The sequence below is a fragment of the Megalobrama amblycephala genome, linkage group LG1 (genome assembly GCF_018812025.1).
Source record: "Megalobrama amblycephala isolate DHTTF-2021 linkage group LG1, ASM1881202v1, whole genome shotgun sequence".
Lineage (NCBI taxonomy): Eukaryota > Metazoa > Chordata > Actinopteri > Cypriniformes > Xenocyprididae > Megalobrama > Megalobrama amblycephala.
This window is the reverse complement of record NC_063044.1, coordinates 36,402,011-36,427,995: the sequence shown is the minus strand read 5'-3', so window position 1 is coordinate 36,427,995 and position 25,985 is coordinate 36,402,011. Positions and strand designations below refer to the sequence as shown.

The 25,985-nt window shown below is 40.3% G+C and overlaps 2 protein-coding genes across 5 annotated transcripts in view; both read right to left on the bottom strand.

The window, feature by feature from the left end:
* The window catches only part of LOC125245430, a 1,350,402-nt gene that overhangs the window by 27,738 nt on the left and 1,296,679 nt on the right, over positions 1–25,985 (bottom strand).
* On the bottom strand, positions 7,894–25,937 carry LOC125245674. Of its 4 annotated transcripts, none has more exons than XR_007179587.1 (3): positions 24,524–25,266; positions 9,367–9,500; positions 7,894–8,402 (listed from the first exon to the last, which is right to left on the bottom strand). XR_007179587.1 is itself a non-coding variant. In XM_048156388.1 (2 exons), exon 2 carries the CDS (start codon positions 22,884–22,886, stop codon positions 21,759–21,761), a length of 1,128 nt encoding a protein of 375 aa, XP_048012345.1. In that variant the 5' UTR covers positions 22,887–23,042; positions 24,524–25,870; the 3' UTR covers positions 21,494–21,758. The 4 variants fall into 4 exon arrangements, 1 of the variants encoding a protein (XP_048012345.1); XR_007179582.1 differs by having other exon boundaries at positions 7,894–9,032; positions 24,524–25,259; XR_007179583.1 differs by lacking the exon at positions 9,367–9,500 and having other exon boundaries at positions 24,524–25,937.

The window sequence follows — 25,985 nt, the reverse complement described above, 5'->3', positions numbered from 1 at the left end:
CATGTAGTACACATGTAGTATACCCCATGTCATTGTGTATTAGTTGGGTGACACCTGTTTACTTAGTGTATGACATCAGCCATTCATGAACTGTACAAGTTTCCTGTACAATGTACTCTACTGTGGGGGAAAATATTTAGGCTGCATTGTCCAAGCCCTATATATATTTTTATTTTATTTTTTCTAAAGGACTGAGAGACGACACTGTAAGTACAATATGTAAGATGTAAGTACAATATTGACTGCAGTACACTACACGCAACATTGTTTCCCAGTGTACTGGATAACACCATATTGACTGATTTTTGTTCTTTGTTTTCAGGGAGTACTGGAAATGGATGCTCATGCAATCCCACATGAGTTCATCTTTATAGATGAGGCTGGGTTCAACCTAGCAAAGACCAGAAGAAGAGGGAGAAACCTCATTGGCCACAGAGCCATTATAGATGTTCCTGGCCAACGTGGTGGGAACATCACAATGTGCGCTGCCATCTCCAGTATGCATGGTGTCCTCCACCGTCATGCCAACCTTGGACCATACAACACAGCCCATATTCTCACATTTCTGGACAGACTTCACAACATTCTCATACCACCAGAGCGTATGAATGATGCAGACCATCAAAGAAACCGGTATGTTGTAGTATGGGACAACGTGAGCTTTCATCGTGCAGCCCCAGTCCAAAACTGGTTTGCTGACCACCCAACATTTCTCGTACAATACCTCCCACCATACTCACCATTTCTGAACCCCATAGAAGAATTCTTTTCGGCATGGCGGTGGAAGGTATACGACCGGCAGCCCTTTGTGCACATGCCTCTTGTGCAGGCCATGGAAGAGGCATGTGATGAGATTGATGTGGGTGCAATTCAGGGATGGATAAGGCACTCAAGGCGCTTCTTCCCTCGATGTCTGGCAAGGCAAGATATTGCCTGTGATGTTGACAAGGCGTTGTGGCCAGACCCGGCTGTGCGGCAAGATGCTGCCTAATTATTTTTCTTGCCTCTTTTTTTTTTTTTTACTGTAATATATTTTTTTTCAGAAATGTTCTTTTTCAGTTTACTGTTTTTTGTAAGAATATTTTTGTTCAGTCCCATGTAAATATACCTGCTGTGCATATGTTGCACTGACTTGTTTACTGTAGTGAAGGAAAAAAAATAAAAATGTTGCAACAGCATGTGTGTGTATCTGCAAATATTTCTGTGCATGTGAACAATCTGATACATATTTTAGTATTATGGCAAAGCATACTAAAGATGGGGGTGCTTTTCATTATGCCCAACAGTGTGTAGGTGGTTAGGCAAAAATCTGGTAATATGAATGAAGTGTGTGCCATTTCATGCAAAAGTTTGATTTTGTTAATGCTATGTGTAGTTTCGGTTGCAGTGCTTCATTTTGCAGGATATATGAGGTATTTTGCAGTTTGGGTGTGTGGTTTTGTGAATTGTGTTAAGTGTTTTGATAAAACCAGACTAGTTTGAAAAATTGTGTGTTAGCAATTGGAAAAAACTGTAAAAGAGAGACCTGGCCAAGGTAACAGCCAAACAGTAAAACAATTCCCACATGCCTCCTCCATTGCCTGGAGAAGTGTTATGCTGACATAGGGCAACAATCATGCACTTTCTGTGGAGAAAAAAAATCCCCGATAGGGTTTAGAAATGATGAATATGGAAGCAAGTAGACAACAGAACAATTGTTCAAAACCTATAACTTGACCTTTGGCCTAGTTATAGGCCTATTCTGAAGCCATGATTGGTTGGTGTTAAGTAAAGCAATGAGTGCTTGTGCATGTGAGGAGTTAGTGTGAGGCACTGATGAATTAGTGTGGCATTTTGATTGGTTGTGTTTCAAAAAGGAAATCAAGATACTTCCTGTTAGATTTTTGTGTGTTACATAGAGAATTGTGTGTTGTGTTTTGCAAAAAGTGTTTTATGAAATTGAAAACTTAGTCACTGGCCAAGAATTAGTGTGTGGTTTTGCAGATTTGGTGTGTGGTTCTGCTGTTTGAGTGTCAGCTTTCAGAAATTGTGTGACAAGTAAGGATTTTGTATGTAAGCAGTTGAAAAAAACTGTAATATAAATAAAGGCAGGCATTAAATATTCAAGCTTTTATAGAGCAATCCAGCAATCCAATCCAATCTGATGTTGGTCCATTAGATTTTAAATAATTCTGTGTAGCCAGTTTTGGCCAGAATACTAGGTTGAGAGTGATCTGAAAGGTATCCATTAACGGGTCCAGATTGGATCCGCGGCGGATGAACTACTTTATCGGCAGACACGGGGTGGGTCTGCCCCGGATCTGATCTGGATCCACAATCCTTATCTGCTGCGCTGTACAAGTGGACTCCGTTCCAGACCCATTTTGCGGATTCGTTCCGGAGCTTGTGATACCTCCAGGGTGGGATCTGGGATACTGTATTCTATGAAGCCCCACACGGCATGCATGAAAAAACATCAAATTGTGCGCATGATTTACTATTTTGTTCCCTCGGTTTATTAGTGATGCACATGTGTGACTGTGTGTGTGCTGGATGGAATAATTCAGGCTGAGATCAGGTGGATGGTCACTCAAAGCTGCTTTACTGGGCCTGGGACAAGACAAGACTGGGACAAACAGCACCAAAAGGCTGATCAGAATACAGTGCATCGATGTCACATGAGAAGTCTTAAATTAAATAAACAGAAGTTCAGAATTCACAAGCAGGCTCTTCATCTTATCATCACAAATAATACATATTTGGCTCAACTAACACAACTAAGGGCTGACAGACAAAATAATTAAATTTTTGTGTAGTTTAAAGTTCAGACTTGGGCTTGAAAATTATCTAAACATGGTTATAAAGACAAAGCAATTATTGATGCGACTTACCAGCGGGACGAGCAATGAGACTCTGATTATATAGCTCCGCCCCTCAATATCATCTTCGCAAATGACTGCGGTCACGCCATCTATGCTTAAAATGTATTGCGCATCTACATGAGGTTGTGTGGTAGGTGTTTAGTGTTGGTAGAAATATTTTTAAAATTGATAAAAATATGAAATCAATTTGTTTTCAGCAAACTTCACCTGATTCCTGTTCTACATCTCCCCAAGAACCATTGTGGTGACTATCATGTTGTTTTACTCATTCTTCTGGTTTCACTCCCTTGCACAACACAGTTGCAAAGGCCAATGTAAACAACCTGCAACTGCTAGAAGACATTTGTACCGCAGGTGTTCTGATCCCAAACTGGGGTGCTTGTGGATGAATCAGCCAGGATAATTTTTGCTTTGTCTGCTTGGTGATGATTGTGTTCATGCTGTCATATATGCAAACCTCATTGGGTCCACAAAAAAGGTTGTTTGCTGTGATCCAGTGGTCGTCATTTATGTTCAACACTTGCACAAATATATTCTGTGGTGTCACGACCACACCCCCTTGGTGAAGACTCTGATAGAGTAGGCTGGACTGAAACCCATCTATATGAGGGAACTCTACACTACTTCTTTCACCAATTTACTGGCTGGGATAACTTCCTTTGGCGAGTGATGCCTCCAAAGTGGTCCATTGGACTTTTGCCTTTGTGCTCTTTGCAGTTTCCTTCCTTTCTATGAGATAAACACAATAAAGACACATTTAGACACTCCAGCTCCACTTCCACTTTAAATATTCTGTTCTCCCTTACAGCACTGTTTTGTCAGTGTGTGTTACTAGTTTAGGGCTGTGGATGAGATCAATTAAAGGTCCCCTAGAACTTTATTTTAAAACATTTAATATAAGTCTAAGGTGTCCCCTGAATGTGTCTGTGAAGTTTCAGCTCAAAATACCCCATAGATTTTTTTTAATTAATTTTTTTAACTGCCTATTTTGGGGCATCATTATAAATGCGCCGATTTATGCTGCGGCCCCTTTAAATCCCGTGCTCTCCGCCCACGGAGATCGTGCTTGCCTTAAACAGTGCCTGAACAAAGTCCACACAGCTAATATAACCCTCAAATGGATCTTTACAAAGTGTTCGTCATGCATGCGTCGGATTATGTGAGTATTGCATAATGTTATATTGTTTACATCAGATTCTCAATGAATTTGAGGCTGTGCTCCGTGGCTAACGGCTATTGCTACACTGTTGGAGAGATTTATAAAGAATGAAGTTGTGTTTATGAATTATACAGACTGCAAGTGTTTAAAAAATGAAAATAATGACGGCTCTTGTCTCCGTGAATACAGTAAGAAACGATGGTAACTTTAACCACATTTAACAGTACATTAGCAACATGCTAACGAAACATTTAGAAAGACAGTTTACAAATATCACTAAAAATATCATGTTATCATGGATCATGTCAGTTATTATTGCTCCATCTGCCATTTTTTGCTATTGTTCTTGCTTGCTTACCTAGTCTGATGATTCATCTGTGCACATCCAGACGTTCTGCCCTTGTCTAATGCCTTTCATAATATTGGGAACTGGGCTGGCATATGCAAATATTGGGGGCGTACATATTAATGATCCCAACTGTTACGTAACAGTCGGTGTTATGTTGAGATTCGCCTGTTCTTCGGAGGTCTTTTAAACAAATGAGATTTATATAAGAAGGAGGAAACAATGGAGTTTGAGACTCACTGTATGTCATTTCCATGTACTGAACTCTTGTTATTCAACTATGCCAAGATAAATTCAATTTTTCATTCGAGGGCACCTTTAAGTTATCTTTGGATAAATCTGTGTTTAGCTTATCATTAGTAATTACTGATATGCTGCAAGACGAACACTTTGTAAAGATCCATTTTGAGGGTTATATTAGCTGTGTGAACTTTGTTTATGCTGTTAAAGGCAAGCACGAGCTCCGTGGGCAGGGAGCGTGAGAATTTAAAGGGGCCGCAGCGTAAATCGGCTCATTTTTAATGATGCCCCAAAATAGGCAGTTAAAAAATGAATTAAAAAAATCTATGGGGTATTTTGAGCTGAAACTTCACAGACACATTCAGGGGACACCTTAGACTTACATTACATCTTGTAAAAAAAACGTTCGATGGCACCTTTAATAAGTGTACATTGTATGCATTTTTTATGTATTGTATTAATTTTAGTATCTTTAACTCTAGTGTCCAAGCACTTTTAAGACAATGATCATGTGCGTTTATTTTATTTGCTTTCTCGTTTATTTAATTCTGACATTATTCGACTACAGATGTTTTTTGTGACTTTTCTCTCTGTAAAATTAGGTATCGGCAATTAGCAACATATGATAGTACTCATCAAGTTATCTCTAAATTGGACTAATTTGGACAGTCTCGCTAAACGTGTGTTGTTTTAATGAGGGGATTTTAAGGCTTCGTGTCGGGGAAAAATAAATTAAGTGTGTAATTAAGTTAGAAACTAGAAATCTCTTTGAAAATTGTGTTATTTGTGTGTATGTGTGCGTGTGTGTGCATTTACGTTATGACATGCCGTTCAGGAAATTACAGTATTTATTGAATTTGATTGAAAGTGCAAATTTGCTAATACTCAATGAAGTAGCTATTTATATCCTTTTTATCATAACAATAACTTTTAATGATCAATTTGATTACTTTAAAATGGCGTTGCCTGAAATCTTCCAATACTTTGTCGAACTAGAAAACAATTTCAAACAATACAAACAGTTTGGAATCAACATCCCGTCATCTTGAGGATCATATTTCATTATTGCAACATTCTTAGTTCTTATGAATAATCAAGTTCACCAAAATGTTGCTGAAAGAACATTATGTAACATTCTGGAAGGAATTTGGGAATCTCTTAGGGAGATGCTGGCTGAAACAGCACTCCAGGTAGAAGATGATATACCAGTGCGTGGTATAGGTGCACATTCTGCATCAGAGAGAGGAAGGCTGAGGTAAGTGATGATAATGGAAGTGGATGTAAATGGAGGATGATTCAAGAATACTGTATCTAATCTTTTTGCAAGATGCAAACAAAATAATAAAAATTATTAAAACACAATTTTTTCTCCTTTAAGCTACAATATACCAGCTGCTCTATTGATTCACATGCGGGACTTAGGATTTAGCTGGATGGCCACATCACGAATGTCTGTAAACATTTGAACACTGCACAACCACAGGAGACAACTTGGTTTAGTGGACTATGGGAGTTTCACCAACATTTCAAATGACGATCTTGATCTAAAAGCTCTAAAGCTTGTAGTACCTTCCTAGTGACCAGACTGACTTACTACAGGTGAAATTTTGCCAATTGTGGGAAGGTCTCACTTCTCAGCTGTATTCAGAAGAGCGTTTGATGAGGCAACCACAGCAGTCTCTGAAGAGGGAGAGTCTCCAGAGGAAAACACGCACTACAGTCCAAGAATCATTCAAACACTTTTCAACACATACATGGCTATCTTTCCCATGTGGAGTCGAGTCATGCTGGGTGACCTAAAAAGGCATTCAGCTGACAAAGACAGTACATCAGTGGAAGATGGAGAACAAAGACAAGACAAGACACGAGAAACTGCCATGTAGAAGGATGATTTTCCATCGTCAAGCAACACATCCTACAGAAGGCACGTAGACTGCGTCCGGGCAACTTTGTCTGTAAAATGTATGCTTCTCTGCAAGGAAGATACATGGAACATATAATGCAGCATGACTTTTCTCAAAAACTTTTCAAACCCCCCCTGAATTTAAAGGACATTAGATTCGCTGAGGAATCATGGGCCAAAAAAGAGGAAAAGACTGGTTCTTCTAAGCTGGGACAGTCCAAGTTCTTTTCTGTCCCACCACTGATACCAGGTCCTAAAAAAAGGCCAAAAGTCATGGCATAACAGCAGTGGGACAAGCAACTGCAGTCACATAAATGGATACAAAATAGGAACCTACAATTTCAAAGCCTGGAGAGGATACATCTACTCCCAAAAAGAATCAGCCAGGGAAGCCTAAAAATCACGTCAATGGCAATACATCAAATGGAAGTAATAATTTTTATATAATTTTTACTTTTTTATTTAGTTTTTCTCTTTCAGGGTTGCTGCACATTTTTTAAAGTCAAATTTAAGGCTTTTTAAGACCTGAAGAAATAAAATATTAATACTAGCATAGTAGCCTATACGTTAGGGCTGTTACCAATCTAATGAAATCATTATCAACAAAATCCATCTTTGCAATACAGAGGTGACACAGAATGAGAAGTGGCATTAATATATTTACACAGCATTTACAATTTGTCTACATAAATTTAATTCAATATTTAAATATGGATTTTTTTCTAATTTTAACCTTTTAATTAAAATGTACCATAAATATGAAACTAAACTACCAGTAGGTGGCAGCAAGTCACTGTCTTAATGAGTGAGTGAGTCAACCGATTTGTTCAAATGACATTTGACAAGACTAGTTTAATCTTCTTTCACTTTGAAGTAAAACAATGGACAAGGTCACATGCATAAATACTAAAAATACACATTCATTGAATGTTATCACCATATAAATAGTGAATGTTGTATTATGTATCATTGTAATTTTTGTATTATTTTAACCGTTTTGATGAAACCTGTATTTTTTATTAAATTAATTTTGTGTACAGATATTTGACTACAGTGTCTGATATAAAAAAAAAAAAAGAAAAAGACATTTATAGTGCACATACTGTAGACACAAAAATGCAATAAGCCAGTACATAAAAAGTATGAACATAGAACAATGTATTTGTTATAAGGCCATACAACAGCCTATAGAGTAGGAACAATATGCCATAGCAGGTTGGAGGACTGGAACACAAAACCACCGCTTGGAATATATCTTCAAATGTAACAAAGAACTTACATTTCTTCTTACTATATATTTCTTTGTGTGTTTGTTACAGTAAATACTAAAATTTGGTATCAGGGGATAACAAAATGAAATAACAGCATAAAAAAGAAAACAAAATCAACATGACTCAAGCTTTAATCTGTGCAATGGAAAGAGCAATGGAATAGAGCAACATAATTGTTCAGGTTGGAAGATTGGATCACAACACTATGGGTTTAAATATATCCTTAAATGTAACAAATAACTTTTTTCTGTATACTTCTTCATGTGTTTGTTACGGTAAATACTGAATTTTGAAATCAGATAATAACAAAATGAAACAGCATCAGCATAAATTAAAGAAAAATGTTTTTTCCCCCCCAAAGTTCTATAAGCCCTCAACTATATTACCTCTCATGTCTTCCAAATCCTGGTGAATTGCGTATGGCAAAATCCATGTCAGCTTTGAAAGCAGTGTATACTGCATGAATTGGTATGCAAAGAATATTTTTTGCGAGTATTGGCCACTGGAAACCGGGAATGGGTAATGAACTCAAGGCTTGGCTTTGGAGAGAAACCCAGAGCTGGAATGCTGTCAAATCCACTGAAGAAAACAAGAACATCCTCCAGAGAGACACTGTTTTCAACTGAAAAACATTTAGAGGGTAACAATTAGAGTAATTCAGTATCATACCACTGGATTGATGCAAAAGAGATGTGAGTCAAACTGAGTAGTTGCATTTAAAAGGGTGGCTCATAATGTCTTAGACAAAGCTAATCTTTCTCCAAGTCTGCTGCAAGCATATACAGCTATAATATGAGAAGAACAGCCATAACAACAACATATTGTGGTGTTGGATGTGCATTTGCTTTAAATAATTCCTCATATCCAGTCCTGGAGGGCCACTCTCCTGTAGAGTTTAGCTCAAACCCTGCTAAACTCACCTACCTGCATTTTCCTAGTTACTCTAAAGACCTAGTTTAGGTGTGTTTGACTAGGGTTTGAGCTTTGCTATGCAGGACACTGGCCCTCCAGGACCCGATCTGAAATGCCAAACTTGCATTCAGCATCATGAAGATAGTCTTGCCAGAAAGCCAGGGTTCGGCACTCATGCTGAAATGCATTACTCCCTCTTTCTGAATGAATGATCTGGAAGAGATTCTCCACATCATTTGCTGTTGAGGCTTTTTCGGACTTTACAAAAAGGCTCCTCAACTGAAGCGGGTATCTTTGGGGAGCATCTAGGACACCCAAAGACTTTAAGCCATCTCTGAACCTAATAAAAAGGAAATAAGTGTAGTTCATGTAATTCAAAATCTGTGGTGCAAACTAGAGCTTTTGTTTAATTTAGTAAGGTCCCGCAATGAATTCCAGATCAAATAAATTAAACTTTCACTTGTACTGGTATAGTGGATGTCAATCATTATAATTTGTATACACTGTAGTAACATAGTTTGCTAGCAACTTAAACTTTTTTTTTTGGATGCTTTTCTCTTGAACCCCTGTATTTCTGCCATTTTACCATAAAACTAACTTTACTAACTATTTTTCTGCCAAGGCACAATTATATATGTGTCCAGATATAAACATTGGTCTGCTGGAGGACATACCAGTGAGCCAGGTCTAAAGCTGTCTCTTGTTTGTTTCCCAGTGTTATGCGAACATTGTGACCAGCAAGACTGATCAAACTGGCTGCCTGTGCAACTGCATCTTGTAGTTGTGATTCAGTCTCAGCCTGTAAGATCTGAAAATATTAAAATAACAGAAAGAAGAAGCTATACAACTGTTAGCTTTACTGTTAAACTGAATGTTAATGAATGCATGCAAAACTAATAATTTGTATCTAAATACTACACAATAAAAGCAGAGGACAAATTCTGAGTATGGGTTACCATACTTGGTCCTTCACGTGTCACTTTCACCTTTTTCTTTCAACAAACAAAATTATTACAATTTATAAAATCAATACTTGGCCTTCACTTTCACTAAAGTCATTTTTACCCCCTGTAATTTGTGTCCATTTCAGGTGACAATAGGAATGGTACAGACCATCATGTATGGCACAACCCCTTCGAGGTATTTTACAAAATTTCATTATTGTAATTATTAACCATTGTAGTTAGAGTGATTTATTTCTAAACTTAGAAAAGTACATTTTGATGTAATGCCACAGCTGCCTCACACCTCCTCTTAGAAGAGCCCCAGTGTTCTTCAGAAGCAGCAACAAAGAGTAAGTCATGTTTTTGATTTTTCACACTAAAACAGTACTGTATTTTCAATACCAATCTGCAATATTGCTTCACAGACTACTGCAAAAAAGTCTTATCGAACAAAAAAACTGCAAGACATTGCAGAAACCCAGCTAGACACTTACGATGCAAAGAAGCAACTGGCAGAAGTGAATGACAGAGGAAGGGGGGAACGTCCTGAAAATGGACCATGCCAGACTGTGGATGAGCTGAATATACTAAACGCAGAACTGGGAAATAAGGACAAAAGGATCAAGCTGGTAAACGTAAGACACTTAAATGTACAACAATCTCTACATTTAGCAACAGGGGGTAGCTATACGCCACAAAAAAGTACCAGATAATATTTTCACCATGGCACAAATAATGCTATTTATAACCTGGTGCAAATAGTAGCAGGAAGTGCTCAAACCTGGTGCAAAATAATAGCAAATACTCCCCAGTAGCCTTACAGAATACCTAAACTAAACCATTACACCTAAGCCTCTAATGTGGGTTTCAATCTACGACTGATGCAGATGCAGTGATAAATCTATCAATCCTCAGTCATCGAATTAGAAAGGGAATGAATTCATATTTATTTTGCGCTGGAGAGGAACGGTTCACGTGCGCTTCATGCTAACGCTTGTCTTGAAATGAACAGCTACAGCGATCTGTCACGCCACATTAAACAGAATTCAGGCTGTTATTTTATTTCATTGTAAAATGGGCCAAATTTGAAATATGAGACTGTGTTCCGTGCCAAAAGCTTATTGCGATTTTTGGGATGGTTATGTATCCTCACACTTTTTAAAGTGGGTATATGGAAATCCTTGACTTTTCATACTACCTGCATATTGTGTAGGCGACACCACTGAAGCCTAGCTACTGTCCTGCGTGGCAGCTTTACACCGGATTGTAAATAGACACTAAATTTTTAACTAAATTAAATTATTTGAATCAAGTCTACAAATTATTATGATGCCGTGCGAAGTTGCAGGTTCACTCAGTTCAATGCCAAGTTGCTTCAAGTGTAACCAATTTCGTGGACTGAATGAAATGCAAGATATATATATATATATATATATATATATATATATATATATATATATATATATATATACCAAAATTCACATAAAATTGGTGGATGGCAACATAGTTAACTAGAAAAAACTTTCGAAGAAAACATTCAGATAATTTAGAACGTTCTGATGAAAGGGTATAAGCCTATGCCAATGCATCTGTCTTACTGGAGAAAAAATATTGCGTATTTAACTAACATAGTACAGATGCATCGTTGACGAAATCAACTCTTGACCGTTTCCCGCAAATTGGTTTTTCAAACGTTGGTTAATGATGTCACACAGGTGGTGGAATAACTTATTTCAATTAATCTGTTTGAGATGGAATTAATGCCAGATTTTTGCTGTATCTTTTGCAGATTTTTGCTGCAAATAACGAACATGGCATCTGATGACTAATTCCTCAGTTAACTTATTGGGCCCTATAATACACCCGGCGCAATGCAACGCAAGGCGCAGCGCAAGTGTGTTTGCTAGTTTGCGTCCGGCGCCGTTCGCGTTTTCCCGTTCAGCGCCACGTCCTTAAATTAGTAAATGCATTTGCGCCAGTTAGTGCGCCCATGGGCGTGCTGGTCTAAAAAAGAGGTGTGTTCAGGCGCATTGCTATTTTAAGGAGCTGAAAATAGACTGCGCCATAGACCAACTCAAACCTGGTCTAAAGTCAATGGCGCAATATTTTTTGGTTAGAGCGCGTTGGTAGAAACTGCGCCTCTGGGCGCGTCCACAGTGCGCGTTGACTTTGCTTATTATCATGTAAATAGCAATCCGCCATGGCACGAGCGCATCTCGCTCTTAAAGGGAATGGGAGATGACACTCTGATTGGTTTATTGAACTTTACGCCCATTACTCATTAAGAGAATAGGGACAACCCATTTCAAACATGCGCCCCGGCGCACGGACCGTTTTTCCGTCGTTAAAATAGCAAAAGTGGATTTGGACACGCCCTGAGTGCACCTGCGCCGTGCGCTTTACACTTTGCGTTTAGATCGTTAAAATAGGGCCCATAGATTTTACATTTTTGCTTTTAGTAAGCCTGTGCATGTCTGCCGTGTTGTGACAGAAACAAGTTGTGCGAAATTGCGAAACAAGTTGCGTTAAAATGAAATGTATTGATTTCTTTTAGTTGCAAACCCTAAACAGAAGTTATTCGTTAAGTTTAAAAGCAATTCATTAAAAACTATAATTACGATAGAGAGATTTCACAATATATGTGAAAAGGTATTGTTGCAAAGAAATAATAAATCTTAACAATGGAGATGAGTGCACTTCTGTCTCTCTGCTTTCCTCATTTATAAACTTTCAACACATTGACCATGGATTCAGCAGTTTCCATTCAAACTAACAAAATATTCTTTCAGCTGCTATCATAATGACAAAATTCTAAATAAAAGTGTTGTTTAATTATGACTTTTTTGTTTGTTTGTTTTCTAACAGATGAACTCCTTCAATCCCTGGGAGGAACAAATCTAGGGGCAGCCATGTGCAAAATGTTGCGCAAGTGTAGCCCTGAGTGTTTAAAAAAGATTTTAAAAAAAATACCCCCTTCAAATTTTCAAGTCATTACTGACTGTTGTCTGGGAACAAAGAAAATTAGTTTGAAATGAATTTGCATTTCTGGATTGCACTGTTTTGCTTAAAATGGTTAAACTCAGCTTCGCCAGCAGAGGGAACCCAAGCGTCGCACTATGCATCAGTAGCTGACTAATAGAATAGAAATAGTATTCAGTAGGCTATTTGTAAACATTACGGTGGATTTGATCGTCTGCCATGACGGTCACTTCAAGCGGAGTGATACAAACGGTGAAAAGGTAAGGCCCCGATATACTTCAAACGAAATCGAAGAAAGAACTGATGTGATGTCATTTCGAACAAAATCAGGCCAAAACGAAGTTCGTTTTGTGTTCATTTTGGAAGCTCGAAACGGCTGCCAAAGCGAACTTTCAGGAAAAGTTCGGTCAAGCTGCAAAACACCTTCGTACTGCCATTGGTCAGTGACGATAACGTAACAGGAGGTGTGCGCTGAGGCTCCGCCTTCACTCGCGTGGAACGCTTCTCTGACTCATTTCATTTGTTTGAGTTTGTTGAGGTAAGATCTCCGCGGGTGAAAACATGAACACACTGGATAGCTGCTTTATAGTACAAAATGAAGTTGTGCTTGTAAAAAAATGAAGCACTAACACTGTTGTTCATGTTTGATACTGTAAAGCTGCTTGATTTTAAGCAATCCATTGAATACAGTGCTATATGAAGACGTGACGTGACTGGAGTGCTACTTTGCAGAGCTCGTGCTAACATACCCATGTTGTTATAATCAAACGCTTTTCTTATGCTTTCTATAATAAATGCTTGCTGTTTTCTCATTTTTGTTGTGTTTATTTTGTTACTGAGAAGAAACTGCACGGCACATATTTACATATTCATCTAAACGTCGATCTCAGCAGTGTGGGCGGCATCAGATGTTCGATTACAGTATATCGCTGGTCACACATTTCGAACTTCGTTTTACCCCTAAACGAAGAATGAAAAAGAAGTTCATTTGAAGTATACTGGAGCCTGTAGGAGTGCTGTTATCACTGAAATATCGCACGGCTATCAGCCAATCAGATTCGAGAACCAGACAGAACTGTTTTGTGTGTGTGTGTGTGTGTGTGTGTGTGTGTGCGCGCGGACACAGTAAAGTGCAGTGATTCACCTACAGGTGGTGTGGTCTGATTATCCGTTTTTACTGGTAAGCTCTAGCCCCTGTCCTCGACTTGTTCTAAGAATCTTAAGTGGCCTGTGTGGCTGGGACAAATGTCTAATTGTTTGTTTTTAATATTGTTTTTAATGATGTCAATAAAATAATTTTGTACTGTTACCCATGTCTCTGACTCTAATTAGTGATACGAATCTGTGTAAACAACTATAAGTGGTTTATTCTAATTCTTTGGGTGAAACTCCCAAAGTGGCGTAGTCGGAGTGAGTTTGACATCTTATAATTTCCACTGTATTTAAAATAAAAGTCCTTATTGCCCTCGAACCCCCGCCACATTGTGGCGTAGTCGGCAGGGTCACTATAATTTTGCGTCAGAGACATTGGGTTTTCGTTGTATTGCTTTTGCGTTGTGTATTTTGAGTTTGTTTTTGGAAACAGGGCAGCAGTGCATTGTTCCAGAGTCGTTCCATTTGGTGGCCTCTTTCCTGTGGTAAGTGTTTTTCTAAGGAAAAAAAGGGGTAAAATTTAAAGATGGAGGATGAATTACAAGAATTGAGGGATTTGGTAGCTCAGTTGAGAGCTGACAATGCACGGTTGCAGCAGGCACAGGCACCAGTTGGGTTGCCTGGTCCTGATGCCGCCTTGCCTGGCACCTCCACTGCTCCGCCTGTTACACCTCAACCAGCTGGTGCCGTTGCATCTGAACGATTTGTTTTTGTACCGCGAGATCGACGGTGCCCAAAGTTTAATGGCAAATCAGGTTTATGTATTGACGAATGGGTTGAGGAGGCACAGGCGTGCATGAGGGTACGTTATATGTCGACCGCAGACCAAGCTTTCTTCTTGTTTGACCACTTGGAGGGAGAGGCCCGGGAAGAGATTAGGTATCGGCCTGATTTAGAACACGGAGACCCTGATAAGATTATTAAGGCGTTGTGTGATCTTTATGGCTGTTCTCAGTCTTATGTAGCGTTACAGGAGGCCTTCTTTTCTAGAAAGCAACTAGAGGGTGAGACTCTGTTAGAATTTTCTCTTGCGCTTATGGGCCTGTTGGAAAGGGTTAAGAACCGGTCGCCGCATGTTATCCCTAATGCAGAAACCTTATTGCGGGATCAATTTGTCGAGCACGTCGCTGATAGTGGCCTGAGGCGAGAGCTGAAGCAGTTGGTTCGTCGCCAACCTACTGCCACCTTATTAGACGTCCGCAGTGAAGCAATTAGGTGGGAACAAGAGGGGATGCCTGGGGGAGCAAGAGGGCGTAGTCAGTCGGTCCCCCTAGCATACGGCATTCAATATGGGGTGCGTGGGGAGACGTCGGTCGAATTTGCAAGGTCGTCACCGCAGTCAGAGCTGGGCGAATTGAGAGAAATGTTACGACAGCAACAACAACAGTTGAATCAGCTCACACAAACTTTCGCCCGTTTTCAAACATCACAGGTACGTAGTCGTTCTCCTCGTTCTGGTCCAATTATATGTAGACGGTGTCAGCGACCGGGCCATTTTGCCCGTGAGTGTGATGGGGAACGAAGTTTCCCACGCCCTCCCCAGCCTGCGACTGGTTTCTCTACAGCTGAGAATAGACAGGCACGTTCCCCCCGACCGTCGGAAAACTAGTTCCCACCAGGTCACGGAGTCACAGCCTGGGTGGGGAAGGAATTGACTCAAGTAAGATAGGTGCACATCGCTTAGTTTCTAATTTAATCTCCTCTTGTCCACATGTGATCGCTTTTATGGGGGGTGTTTCAGTGCCCTGCTTAGTGGATACAGGTTCGATGGTGTCGACAATTACCGAAAGCTGTTTTCGACAACATTTTGAACCGTGGGGTCAGGACCGCCTTCATAATTGTCAGTGGTTACAACTTCGAGCTGCCAATGGGCTTACCATTCCGTACGTTGGATATTTGGAGCTAGATGTGGAACTTTGTGGTAGGTTGGTCATTGGGTGTGGTGTCCTGGTGGTCCGGGATCCTCCTGATGGCATGAGTCTGGATGTCCCTGGAGTATTGGGGATGAACATCCTTGGCCGGTGTTATCAGGAGCTTTTTGGACAACATGGCAGCGCTCTCTTTGACCTTCCTGTGATTACACAATTACCTGATGTGTCTGATGCATTGCAATATTGTCGTCGAGTAAGTGCTAGGATGCTCTCCAATCATGTGGGGTGGGTGCGGGTGCGCGGACGCAAGGTGTGTCGCATCCCAGGTGGCACCATGAAGCTGGTGGCTGCAACCTGTTCGGCCCAGTATTTTGGCAGTACTGTTTTGTTTGAGCCCCCTGAGTCAGGCCTCCCAGCTGGGCTTCTAGCATCACCTGCTTTGGTGAGGGTAATTCGAGGGACAGCTTATGTGCCTATAGTGAATGTTGGCACAGTGGAGGTAATGCTTCGCCCTACAACGGTGGTGGGTAATTTGAGGGAGGTCTATGTTGTTAGTTTGCCGTCCGGGGTCAGTGAAGAAAAGCCAGTAGTTGCCACAGTCCAGTCCCATAGTGTAGTGGGAGGTTCTTCCTTGTCCCAACAGATTGAGTCCCTTGATTTATCGGTTCTGTCCAGTTCAGAGCAGGGTCAGGTTAGAGCTCTGCTGCAGAAATATCAGGCAGTGTTTTCAGGTCACGAGAGCGATCTAGGTTGCACTCGCCTCATTTCCCATGATATACCTCTATTGGATAATGCTCCGGTGCTTCAACGATATCGGCGGATTCCTCCTTCTGAATATGAGGTGGTAAAAACTCATATCAATCAGTTGTTGGAGGCTGGAATAGTTCGTGAGAGTTGTAGCCCTTATGCATCACCAATAGTTTTGGTCAAAAAGAAGGACGGTAGTCTGCGCATGTGCGTAGACTACCGTCACCTAAATGCCAAGACTAGGAGGGACGCATTTCCCCTGCCTCGTATTGAGGAGTCTTTGGACTCACTAGCTGGGGCACGCTGGTTCTCTACATTGGATTTGGCCAGCGGGTACTTGCAGGTTCCTGTCTCGGAGCAGGATAAGCCAAAGACTGCGTTCTGTACACCGTTTGGATTATTTGAATGGAACCGTATGCCTTTTGGCCTTTGTAACGCTCCAAGTACGTTCCAGAGGCTAATGGAGCGACTATTCGGTGATCAGCGGTGTCAGTCCCTGCTCCTATATCTTGACGATGTTGTGGTGTTTTCCTCTTCTGTAGCTCAGCATTTGGAAAGATTGGAGATGGTCTTGGGTCGTCTAGAGAAGGAAGGACTCAAGGCAAAGCTGGAGAAATGTGCTTTCTTCAGGCCTGAAGTGAAGTACCTGGGGCACGTTATATCTGCGCAAGGGGTAGCAACAAATCCAGGTAAAATCGCGGCGGTTGCACAATGGCGTTGCCCCGAAACTGTGTCCGAGTTACGAACATTCCTTGGTTTTGCAAGTTATTATAGGCGCTTTGTGGAGGGGTTTGCCAAATTGGTAGCACCTCTGCATAGGCTGGTTGCTGAAGTGATGGGAGGTAAGTCAGGTAAGTCGGGTAAACGGAAAGGGCAGGGTTTGACCCATGTGTGGACTGAGCAGTGTCAGACGGCATTTGAGGCCCTAAAGGGGAAGTTGACATCTGCCCCAGTACTGGCTTATGCAGATTTTTCCAAGACCTTCATTTTAGAGGTAGACGCTAGTCATGGGGGTCTGGGGGCAGTCCTCTCCCAAGAGTTTGAAGGGAAGATTCGACCTATAGCGTATGCCAGTCGTAGCCTAAGGCCCACTGAGCGTAATATGACTAATTACAGCTCAATGAAACTAGAGTTTCTTGCACTTAAGTGGGCCATGGTCGAAACATTCAGGGAGTATCTTTTGGGCCACAAGTGTATCGTGTTCACTGATAATAATCCCCTGAGTCATCTAGCTACGGCAAAGCTCGGAGCCACAGAACAACGTTGGGCTGCAGAGTTGGCTGCATTTGATTTTGAGGTAAGATATAGGTCAGGAAGGAGTAATGGTAATGCAGATGCTCTCTCTCGACAGAACCCCACCTCCCAGTGCAACATTGAGGAGTTAGCTGCTGGTGTTACAGTCCCTGAGTCGTGGCAGCAGGCCATCGGCACCGGATGTGCAGTTCAAGCAGATGTGAGGGCAATGAGTGCGTTGCCAGGGTATTCTTCCTCCGATCTGCGTTCTATGCAGGAGACTGATCCTGTTATCGGACAGATAATAAAGTTCTGGGAACGGGGCCAGCGTCCAGGGTCGGAGGAGCGGCGTCAGCTAAATAAACCAGTTCTGACTCTCCTCCAGCAATGGAATAGATTAGAAGCAAGGGAAGGAGTGTTGCACCGAAGGATATTTCGCTCTGACGGAGGCGAAGAGTGTTATCAATTAGTATTGCCTGATGTTCTGAGGGAAGAGGTTTTGATACAGCTACACCAACAACATTGGCACCAAGGGGTAGAGCGCACTAGCGAGTTGATTCGGCAGCGGTGCTATTGGCCAAATATGCTAGCCGATATTACCCGTTGGTGCCAGGAATGCGAACGCTGCCAGCTTGCTAAAGATAATCGGCCAGTAGCACGTGCTTTCATGGGTCATCTACTTGCTTCGAGGCCTAATGAAGTCCTTGCCATTGACTTCACGGTACTTGAACCTTCATATTCTGGGCAGGAAAACGTATTAGTGATGACTGATGTGTTTAGTAAATTTTCTATGGCAGTGCAAGTTTTGGTTGAGGAGTGGTTTTATAAGTTTGGGGTCCCGGGCCGTATTCACTCAGACCAGGGCCGTAATTTTGAATCTGCTCTTATTCGCCAGCTTTGTGAGCTTTATCAGGTAAGGAAATCACGTACGACCCCGTACCATCCGGCCGGTAACGGGCAATGTGAGCGATTTAATCGCACTTTGCATAACTTGTTGCGAACATTGCCGGGTTCTAGGAAGAGGGATTGGGCATCCTGTTTATCACAGGTGGTATTTTGTTACAACACCACTCCTCATCAAGTGACTGGGGAGTCTCCATACTATTTAATGTTTGGTCAAGAACCCCAGTTGTCAATAGACTTTCTGCTTGGTAGGGTGCCTGAACCAGCTGTAGGAAGCATACACAGCTGGGTCGTGGAACATCGTAGGCGATTGCAGATTGCATTTGAGGGGGCACGCGAACGGCTGAAGGCTGCTGCAGACCGTCGGAAGACTCAACACGACCAGTATGTTAGGGATCCACCCTTGTCTGAAGGTCAGTTAGTCTACCTAAGAGATCATGTAGTGCGAGGCCGTCACAAGATTCAGGACTTATGGAGTTCTGTAATATATCAGGTGGTCCGTTCTCCCGAAGAGGGAGGTGTGGTGTATGCTGTTGCACCGGTTACAGATCTAGGTAAGGTACGGAGAGTGCATCGTTCTCTGCTAAAGGCTTGTGTTCAGAAAGAGGTTTTGCCTGTTGCTCAGTCTGCTGGTGGTGTGGAGAATCAGGAGGACCCCCAGGAGTATGAGGAGGTAGATGCCGATTTGGTGGTTTTGGTGCCAGAGACTCCTCGGACTATTCAGGGAATGGTACCTCGGGAGGTTGGCTGCTCAGTGCAGCCTGAGGTTCAAGAACTTTTGCCAGCCGGTATCCCTCCTGTGGGTACAGTTTTGGTAGAACGGGGTGCAGAACTTGTGAGGGAAAGTGAAGTACCTCCCAGTTCCCATCATGAGGGGGTGTTTGCCCCTCGGCGGACAGGCCGAGCTGGGGCAGGTGAGCATTCCAATGTACACCATCTTCCCCGAGCTGTAGGAGAGGTAAGGAATAGAGCTACCGGTAATTCTGAAATTGTGTCCAACACCATTTCAGCTTTGTTTAGGCCTTGGAGTTAGTGAACTGGAGTTCTGTTGCAATTTACCTCTAGTCCATCGTCGGGGCGCCGATGCAAAATGGAGGGGTAGATTGTGGCAGGAGGGGTTATTGTTGCTTACGTCACAATGTTTTAGCTTATTGGCAGTGTCACTGGGCTATAAAAACGGGAACATACGCGTTATCTGGGATGCGTCATTTGGGGAACTGTTGCGTCGTTAACGCGCTTCCGTCACTTCCCGGAACTGGATGTGAGTGCTCGACACGGTAAGAACGCGCTGCTTGTTATCTTGTTTGATATGGCCTGTGTGTTTACGAGAGGCGTACACTCTATCTAATGTGTTTTAGAGACTGCAACTTGGTTGGAGAGCAGTTCTACCTGGACTCGGCGAGTTTTGCTGCAATGTCGTTTATTATTGTTTACGTGTAGTGGGTGTAGACATCGAAGAAGGTAGGTCGAATGCTGTTAATTCCTATTTAACCGCGTTAAGCGACGTATGCATTCAGGAGCGCGCTGATTAAATTGAGTATGTTCTTAACTCAACCCCTTTTCTTAGCTGTGAGAACCAGATGCACTTGCTGGGTCGCTGTTTTCTGTACCGGCGTTTGCTTGAAAAGACTCTCTTTGTTGGCTCTTTATAGAAACGTTAATCCCTGCAATTGGTAAGTATTCATGCACACGCATATTATGGTGAGAGAATATATCTAACAGAGTAACAGTCTCGCTTTATCTATAGGTGTTGTGACGGCCGTAACTGCAATCTATTCGGGGTGCTCCGCGTTTGTTATGGCTGCAGTGCTGTCCTGTTTCCAGTTTCTAATTTTCTTTTTTCGTTAATTTTTCATTTCTGACTGCTTTATATCGTTTTGTTTGCTCTTTTCAGTTGTATTAATACTATTTTTGTCTTTGAAGTTTGAATCATTTCAGTTTAAATTCCAATTATTATATTTTTGTGACTTACTTTAGTCTATTTCTGCTTGTTTCTTTAGTTGCATTAGATTGCTGTATTGTTTTTGGGGTTTGAATTACCTTTGTCTCTAATTTTGATTATATTTTTGTGATTCTTTACTTATTATTTGATTTGCTTCCCCCAGTAGCGTTAGATTTTGTTTTGTGATTTATATCATTTGTTTAAAGTCTATTCTGTTTTTTTTCTTTTTTTGTTTACTTGTATTTTGTTGAAATTTTGACTTTTGCTTTAAGCAATTATTTGTTACCAACATTCATTTGTGTTATTTGATTGGTTGAGTTGCACTACCCAGTCTCTCTAAAAGTGATTGTGTGCTTGATTCTGATCACTTTTGTCTCGGCAGGGCCTGAGCACCAGGGGCAGAGGACTGGTTTTAGGTGGTGGTATATCCCTCACAAGTGTGCAGTGACCACCTCACCGTGTGTGTGTGTGTGCGTGTGCGCGTGTGGACACAGTAAAGTGCAGTGATTCACCTACAGGTGGTGTGGTCTGATTATCCGTTTTTACTGGTAAGCTCAAGCCCCTGCCCTCGACTTGTTCTAAGAATCTTAAGTGGCCTGTGTGGCTGGGACAAATGTCTAATTGTTTGTTTTTAATATTGTTTTTAATGATGTCAATAAAATAATTTTGTACTGTTACCCATGTCTCTGACTCTAATTAGTGATACGAATCTGTGTAAACAACTATAAGTGGTTTATTCTAATTCTTTGGGTGAAACTCCCAAAGTGGCGTAGTCGGAGTGAGTTTGACATCTTATAATTTCCACTGTATTTAAAATAAAAGTCCTTATTGCCCTCGAACCCCCGCCACACAGAGCTACAAAGGCTCCATTATATGGTAACAAGACCATTTTCTTCATGAATTCAGTCACAGGTAAAACTTGCAGTTGTCCATGTAATCCATGCACAAGTCTGATTCCCAAAGCTGAAGAGTCAATTGGATAATCGTAAAATGTTTCTATGTGTGTAAAAAAAGTCACACACCAAATATGTGAAGAACTGAACAATATATTATTTACAAGGCCAACTTGTCAAATCAAAACAATTGTCACCTGTTCCACATGAAAGAAACTTTTTTTTTTTTTCCTTTGTACTGTTTACATCCTTCAAATCCATCAAGGTCCGGATAAATGGAGTTTTTTATGATGATTCAGTATACTTTCCTCCTGTCTATTTGCCTTTGCTTTCTGTTTCTCGCGTACACGTTTTACGACTTGCTGAACCGGATGTTTTGGCCTTCTTACCATCTTTTTTATTTTACTTAAGTTTTCGAATGGAAATTTGATCAAGAGGTCCACATTTTCTAGCATCCTGTGCTAGGTGAATTAAACCATGTACATTATAGACAATAAATTCTGGACCATATATTTTTGCAGAGTTTTCAACAAAAACTTGTAGCAATTGATTTGCATATTCACAAAATTCCAAACATAAATCTGGGCTGAGAAGAATTCTCCTCGCTACAGATAGTAGCATGAAGTGTTTGTATAAATTATGCGGTACATTTTTACGCAACACAATAGGTCCAGTATACAACAAAAATAATCTGAACTCTGTGGCTTTCCACATGGCCACTTCGAACAGAGATCTGGGTTTCCTGGAGAAGGTCTTTGGAATGTTCAACCTTAATGAGGCCATTTGTTGTGAAACTAGAGAAAGAACACTAGCTGAAACTCTACATTTCATGGGTCCCTTAATCCACAGGTACAGAAGCTTTCTTACAGCACCTAAACACACAAGGTGCATGTAGTCTAAAACAAAGCTTGTCACTAAACCAACACCTAAATCTTTAAGTGGAGAAACTCCTGTGTGGTGATCTTCATCAACCATTTCTTCAAACTGTGAGTCAGTTCTAAGCTCTGCAGTAAGGTCTGGGTATGTCATTCTACCACTGACATATACACCTGTTTGTATACAACATTCACAGCCATTGTAGCCTGAGTGACCCATAACACACTTTAGGAAAGCCCTCTCAGGTGCATCACAAATAAAAGCCTCGGGCGCTGCAATTTTGTAATGTTTGCCATTAAAATGTAATCCTTCTTGTATGACAACTTTCAATTCATCAACAAATTCTTTTAGATACTCATGCACTGAAGATGGTTTGGAAGTACCTGAATAAAGTCCAATTAAAAATACATTTGAATTCCCAAGTTCCTTAATCCGACCAAGAATTGGCCAGAGATGCACAGCAGAGCTTCTGGAAAGGGGCAACCCATCTATATTTACATGTAGCGTAAGAGTGTCAATCAGTTCATTCAAGTCACATGCAGAATTCAATTCAGTCATCAATGCATCTGTAACACCAAAATGGTAGTAGCAACCACCTGCAATGTGTTTCACTTGACATTCATGATCTGTGGATAGCAAAGTTCTTGGATCCATTGGAATGTTAAGACCTTTTCTCCTCAGTATTTTCTGTAAAGCTGCTAATGCAGAATGAGAAATATTAAACTGTGTTGCCCATTCAGCAAAATGTTTTGTATTCTCCGCCTTTTTGTCCGCTGTGAGTAATCATTCTCCATCGTCTTGAAAAAGTGTCTGAAATTCAACAGCAACAATGTAAATTAAAGAGCATTTAAATTTAATTTTAAAAATATTTTTTGTCAGAAGGTATGCAAAATAATAAAGCAGTATTAAAGCAGCTAGTTTCTGCTCTAATTTTAGTTATTTGAGAGACTTTATTCTGGGTTTTTGTTTGTTTGTTTGTTTGTTTAATTGTTTTGGTGGTTTGAGTACCCACATTAAAGGTGCCCTTGATTCAAAAATTGAATTTACCTCGGCATAGTTAAATAACAAGAGTTCAGTACATGGAAAAGATATACAGTGAGTCTCAAACCCCATTGTTTCCTCCTTCTTATATAAATCTCATTTGTTTAAACGACCTCCGAAGAACAGGCGAATCTCAACATAACACCGACTGTTACGTAACAGTCGGGATCATTAATATGTACGCCCCCAATATTTGCATATGCCAGCTCATATTCAAGGCATTAGAAAGGGCAGAACGTCTGGATGTGCACAGCAGAATCAACAGACTAGGTAAGCAAGCGAGGACAATAGCGAAAAAGGGCAGATGGAGCAATAATAACTGACATGATCCATGATATCATGATATTTTTAGTGATATTTGTAAATAGTCTTTCTAAATGTTTCGTTAGCATGTTGCTAATGTCCTGTTAAATGTGGTTAAAGTTACCATCGTTTCTTACTGTATTCACGGAGACGAGAGCCGTCGCTATTTTCATTTTTAAACACTTGCAGTCTGTATAATGCATAAACACAACTTCATTCTTTATAAATCTCTCCAACAGTGTAGCATTAGCCGTTAGCCACGGAGCACAGCCTCAAACTCATAGAGAAACTACCGTTAACTTCCAAAATAAATCATTTACTCACATAATTCGAAGCATGCATGACGAACATCTTGTAAAGATCCATTTGAGGGTTATATGAGGGTTATAACTTTGTAAATGTGCTGTAATATAGTCCAGAGCTCGTGTGGCAGGCTGAACGTGATTGGCAGGGGTCGAGTGTAAATCAGTGCATTGTTAATGATGCCCCAAAATAGGCAGTTAAAAAAATTAATTAAAAAAAAAAACTATGGGGTATTTTGAGCTGAAACTTCACAGACACATTCAGGAGACACTTTAGACTTATATTACATCTTTTAAAAACATGTTCTAGGGGACCTTTAATATTTGTTTTGCCATATGTCTGTTCTAAAGGCATTTTGATTATGTTGTGATCAAGCTCTACTTTGCTTTACTTTACTTTGGAAATATGTTTCAAATTCACACTGAATGCATTTATGAATGTAAAGCATTGGTTAAAGTTGTGATTAAACTTGAAATCATAATCTTGATCAAAGAAATCGTTAAAGTTTTTTGCCACATCACATAGCCCTAGAATTTAGGTTAGTTCACCTTAACCTATTTTTAATTTTGTCTGTTTGTAAGACACAATTTATTACAATTTTTTTTTATTACAATTACCTCAAGGACTCCTAACGATATACTTACCTGTCTTTTTAACGTCTCCTACTTCCCTCATGTGGCTTCCCTGTTGTGTGTGAGTGTTCAAGTCTCCAGTGTTTCCAAACTCCAGCTCCGGTAAACTCTATCCATTCTACAATCAAGACAAAGACTGTGTTATCTATCTGCAAGATCCATACTTCAAACATATTCACCATAACTCACCTGCACTGCTCTGTTGTTATCAATAAGCAGCACTATTGGTTTTACATCTGTCTCTGTCCCTTCTGTGATGTAACACCTGGAAGTATTTTTATCATTAACTAAACCCAGACCAAGCACCAAAATTATCTCCAAACTATATAATGCTATACAATTATCTAAACAAGAAAATACAGAATACATAAAGAAGAAATGAGAAAGAGAAGTAAACATGAAGATCACACAGGAGAGCTGGGGAAAATATGCCAGCTACAATGGTTATCAACCGGGTCAAACACATAGCGGGAGTTTTGCTGGAAAAATATTGCATGATTTTTTATCACACCCATTCAGAAACGATACAAGGCAGCAGAGATGCCTGTTGGAGACTTTGTGGATCTAACGGAGCCAATCACTTACATATTTTTGGGACTGCCAGATAATAAGACCTTACTGGAAAGAGATCCATAAACACATAAACAATGTATTTAATGTAAACATTCCATTTAAATGTGAAACTGTGTATTTGGGTAATCTAGGGTTTGAAACATGGAACATTAACGATAAAAAAACTGCTTATGATACTATTGGCAGCCAGTAAGAAATCTGTTACGAGGAAATGGTTAAAAGTAGGTCCACCCACCATTGATGAATGGATTGAAATTGTTTATGAGATTTATGTTATGGAAAAGATATCCTTTTCCCTCAAAGCTGAAAAAGAAAAATTTTATAATATTTGGACCAAATGGACTGAGTATGTAAAACCAATTAGATCTGATTTCATTTGACTGTATTTGTGCTCTGTGTAGACCTGCCCTCTTTTTATGTGATGTTTTAATTACTTGAAGTGGTGCACATCCCAGTTCTGTTCTACTTTGTTATGGTTCCCAACTGGAATAAGTAGTAGTCCGTAAAAGAAATTTTCAGAAAGGCAATATGGACAATCTCGTGTAAAATATCTGTATCCATCTCCATCTATGTACGTGAATAACTAAAGTTGTAACTAATGTATGTGATGGGAATTTGCCTTTCCAAATAAAAAGATAATTTCAAAAAAAGAAATGATCAAAATAAAGAAAGTAACAAAAAATAACTAAAGCATATAGATGTTTATGTTCATTGTTTTTCTCTCATGTTGTGTGAGAGTGTGATTTCAAAGAAAAAAGATCCTCTTGTTCCTGTCATTTCTGCAGGTAAGATATTTTAAATTGTTTTTTTTTTGTAATTGTGTGTTTAGTGATGCAACCTCTTATCATATTCTGTTGTCTTAATGCATTTAAAATCACTTTTGTAGATTTTTTTTTTATTA

What these genes read in the sequence shown, in the direction of transcription:
- LOC125245674 (XM_048156388.1), bottom strand. Translation starts at nt 22,886, where the DNA reads ATGGATCCAAGAACTTTGCTATCCACAGATCATGAATGTCAAGTGAAA.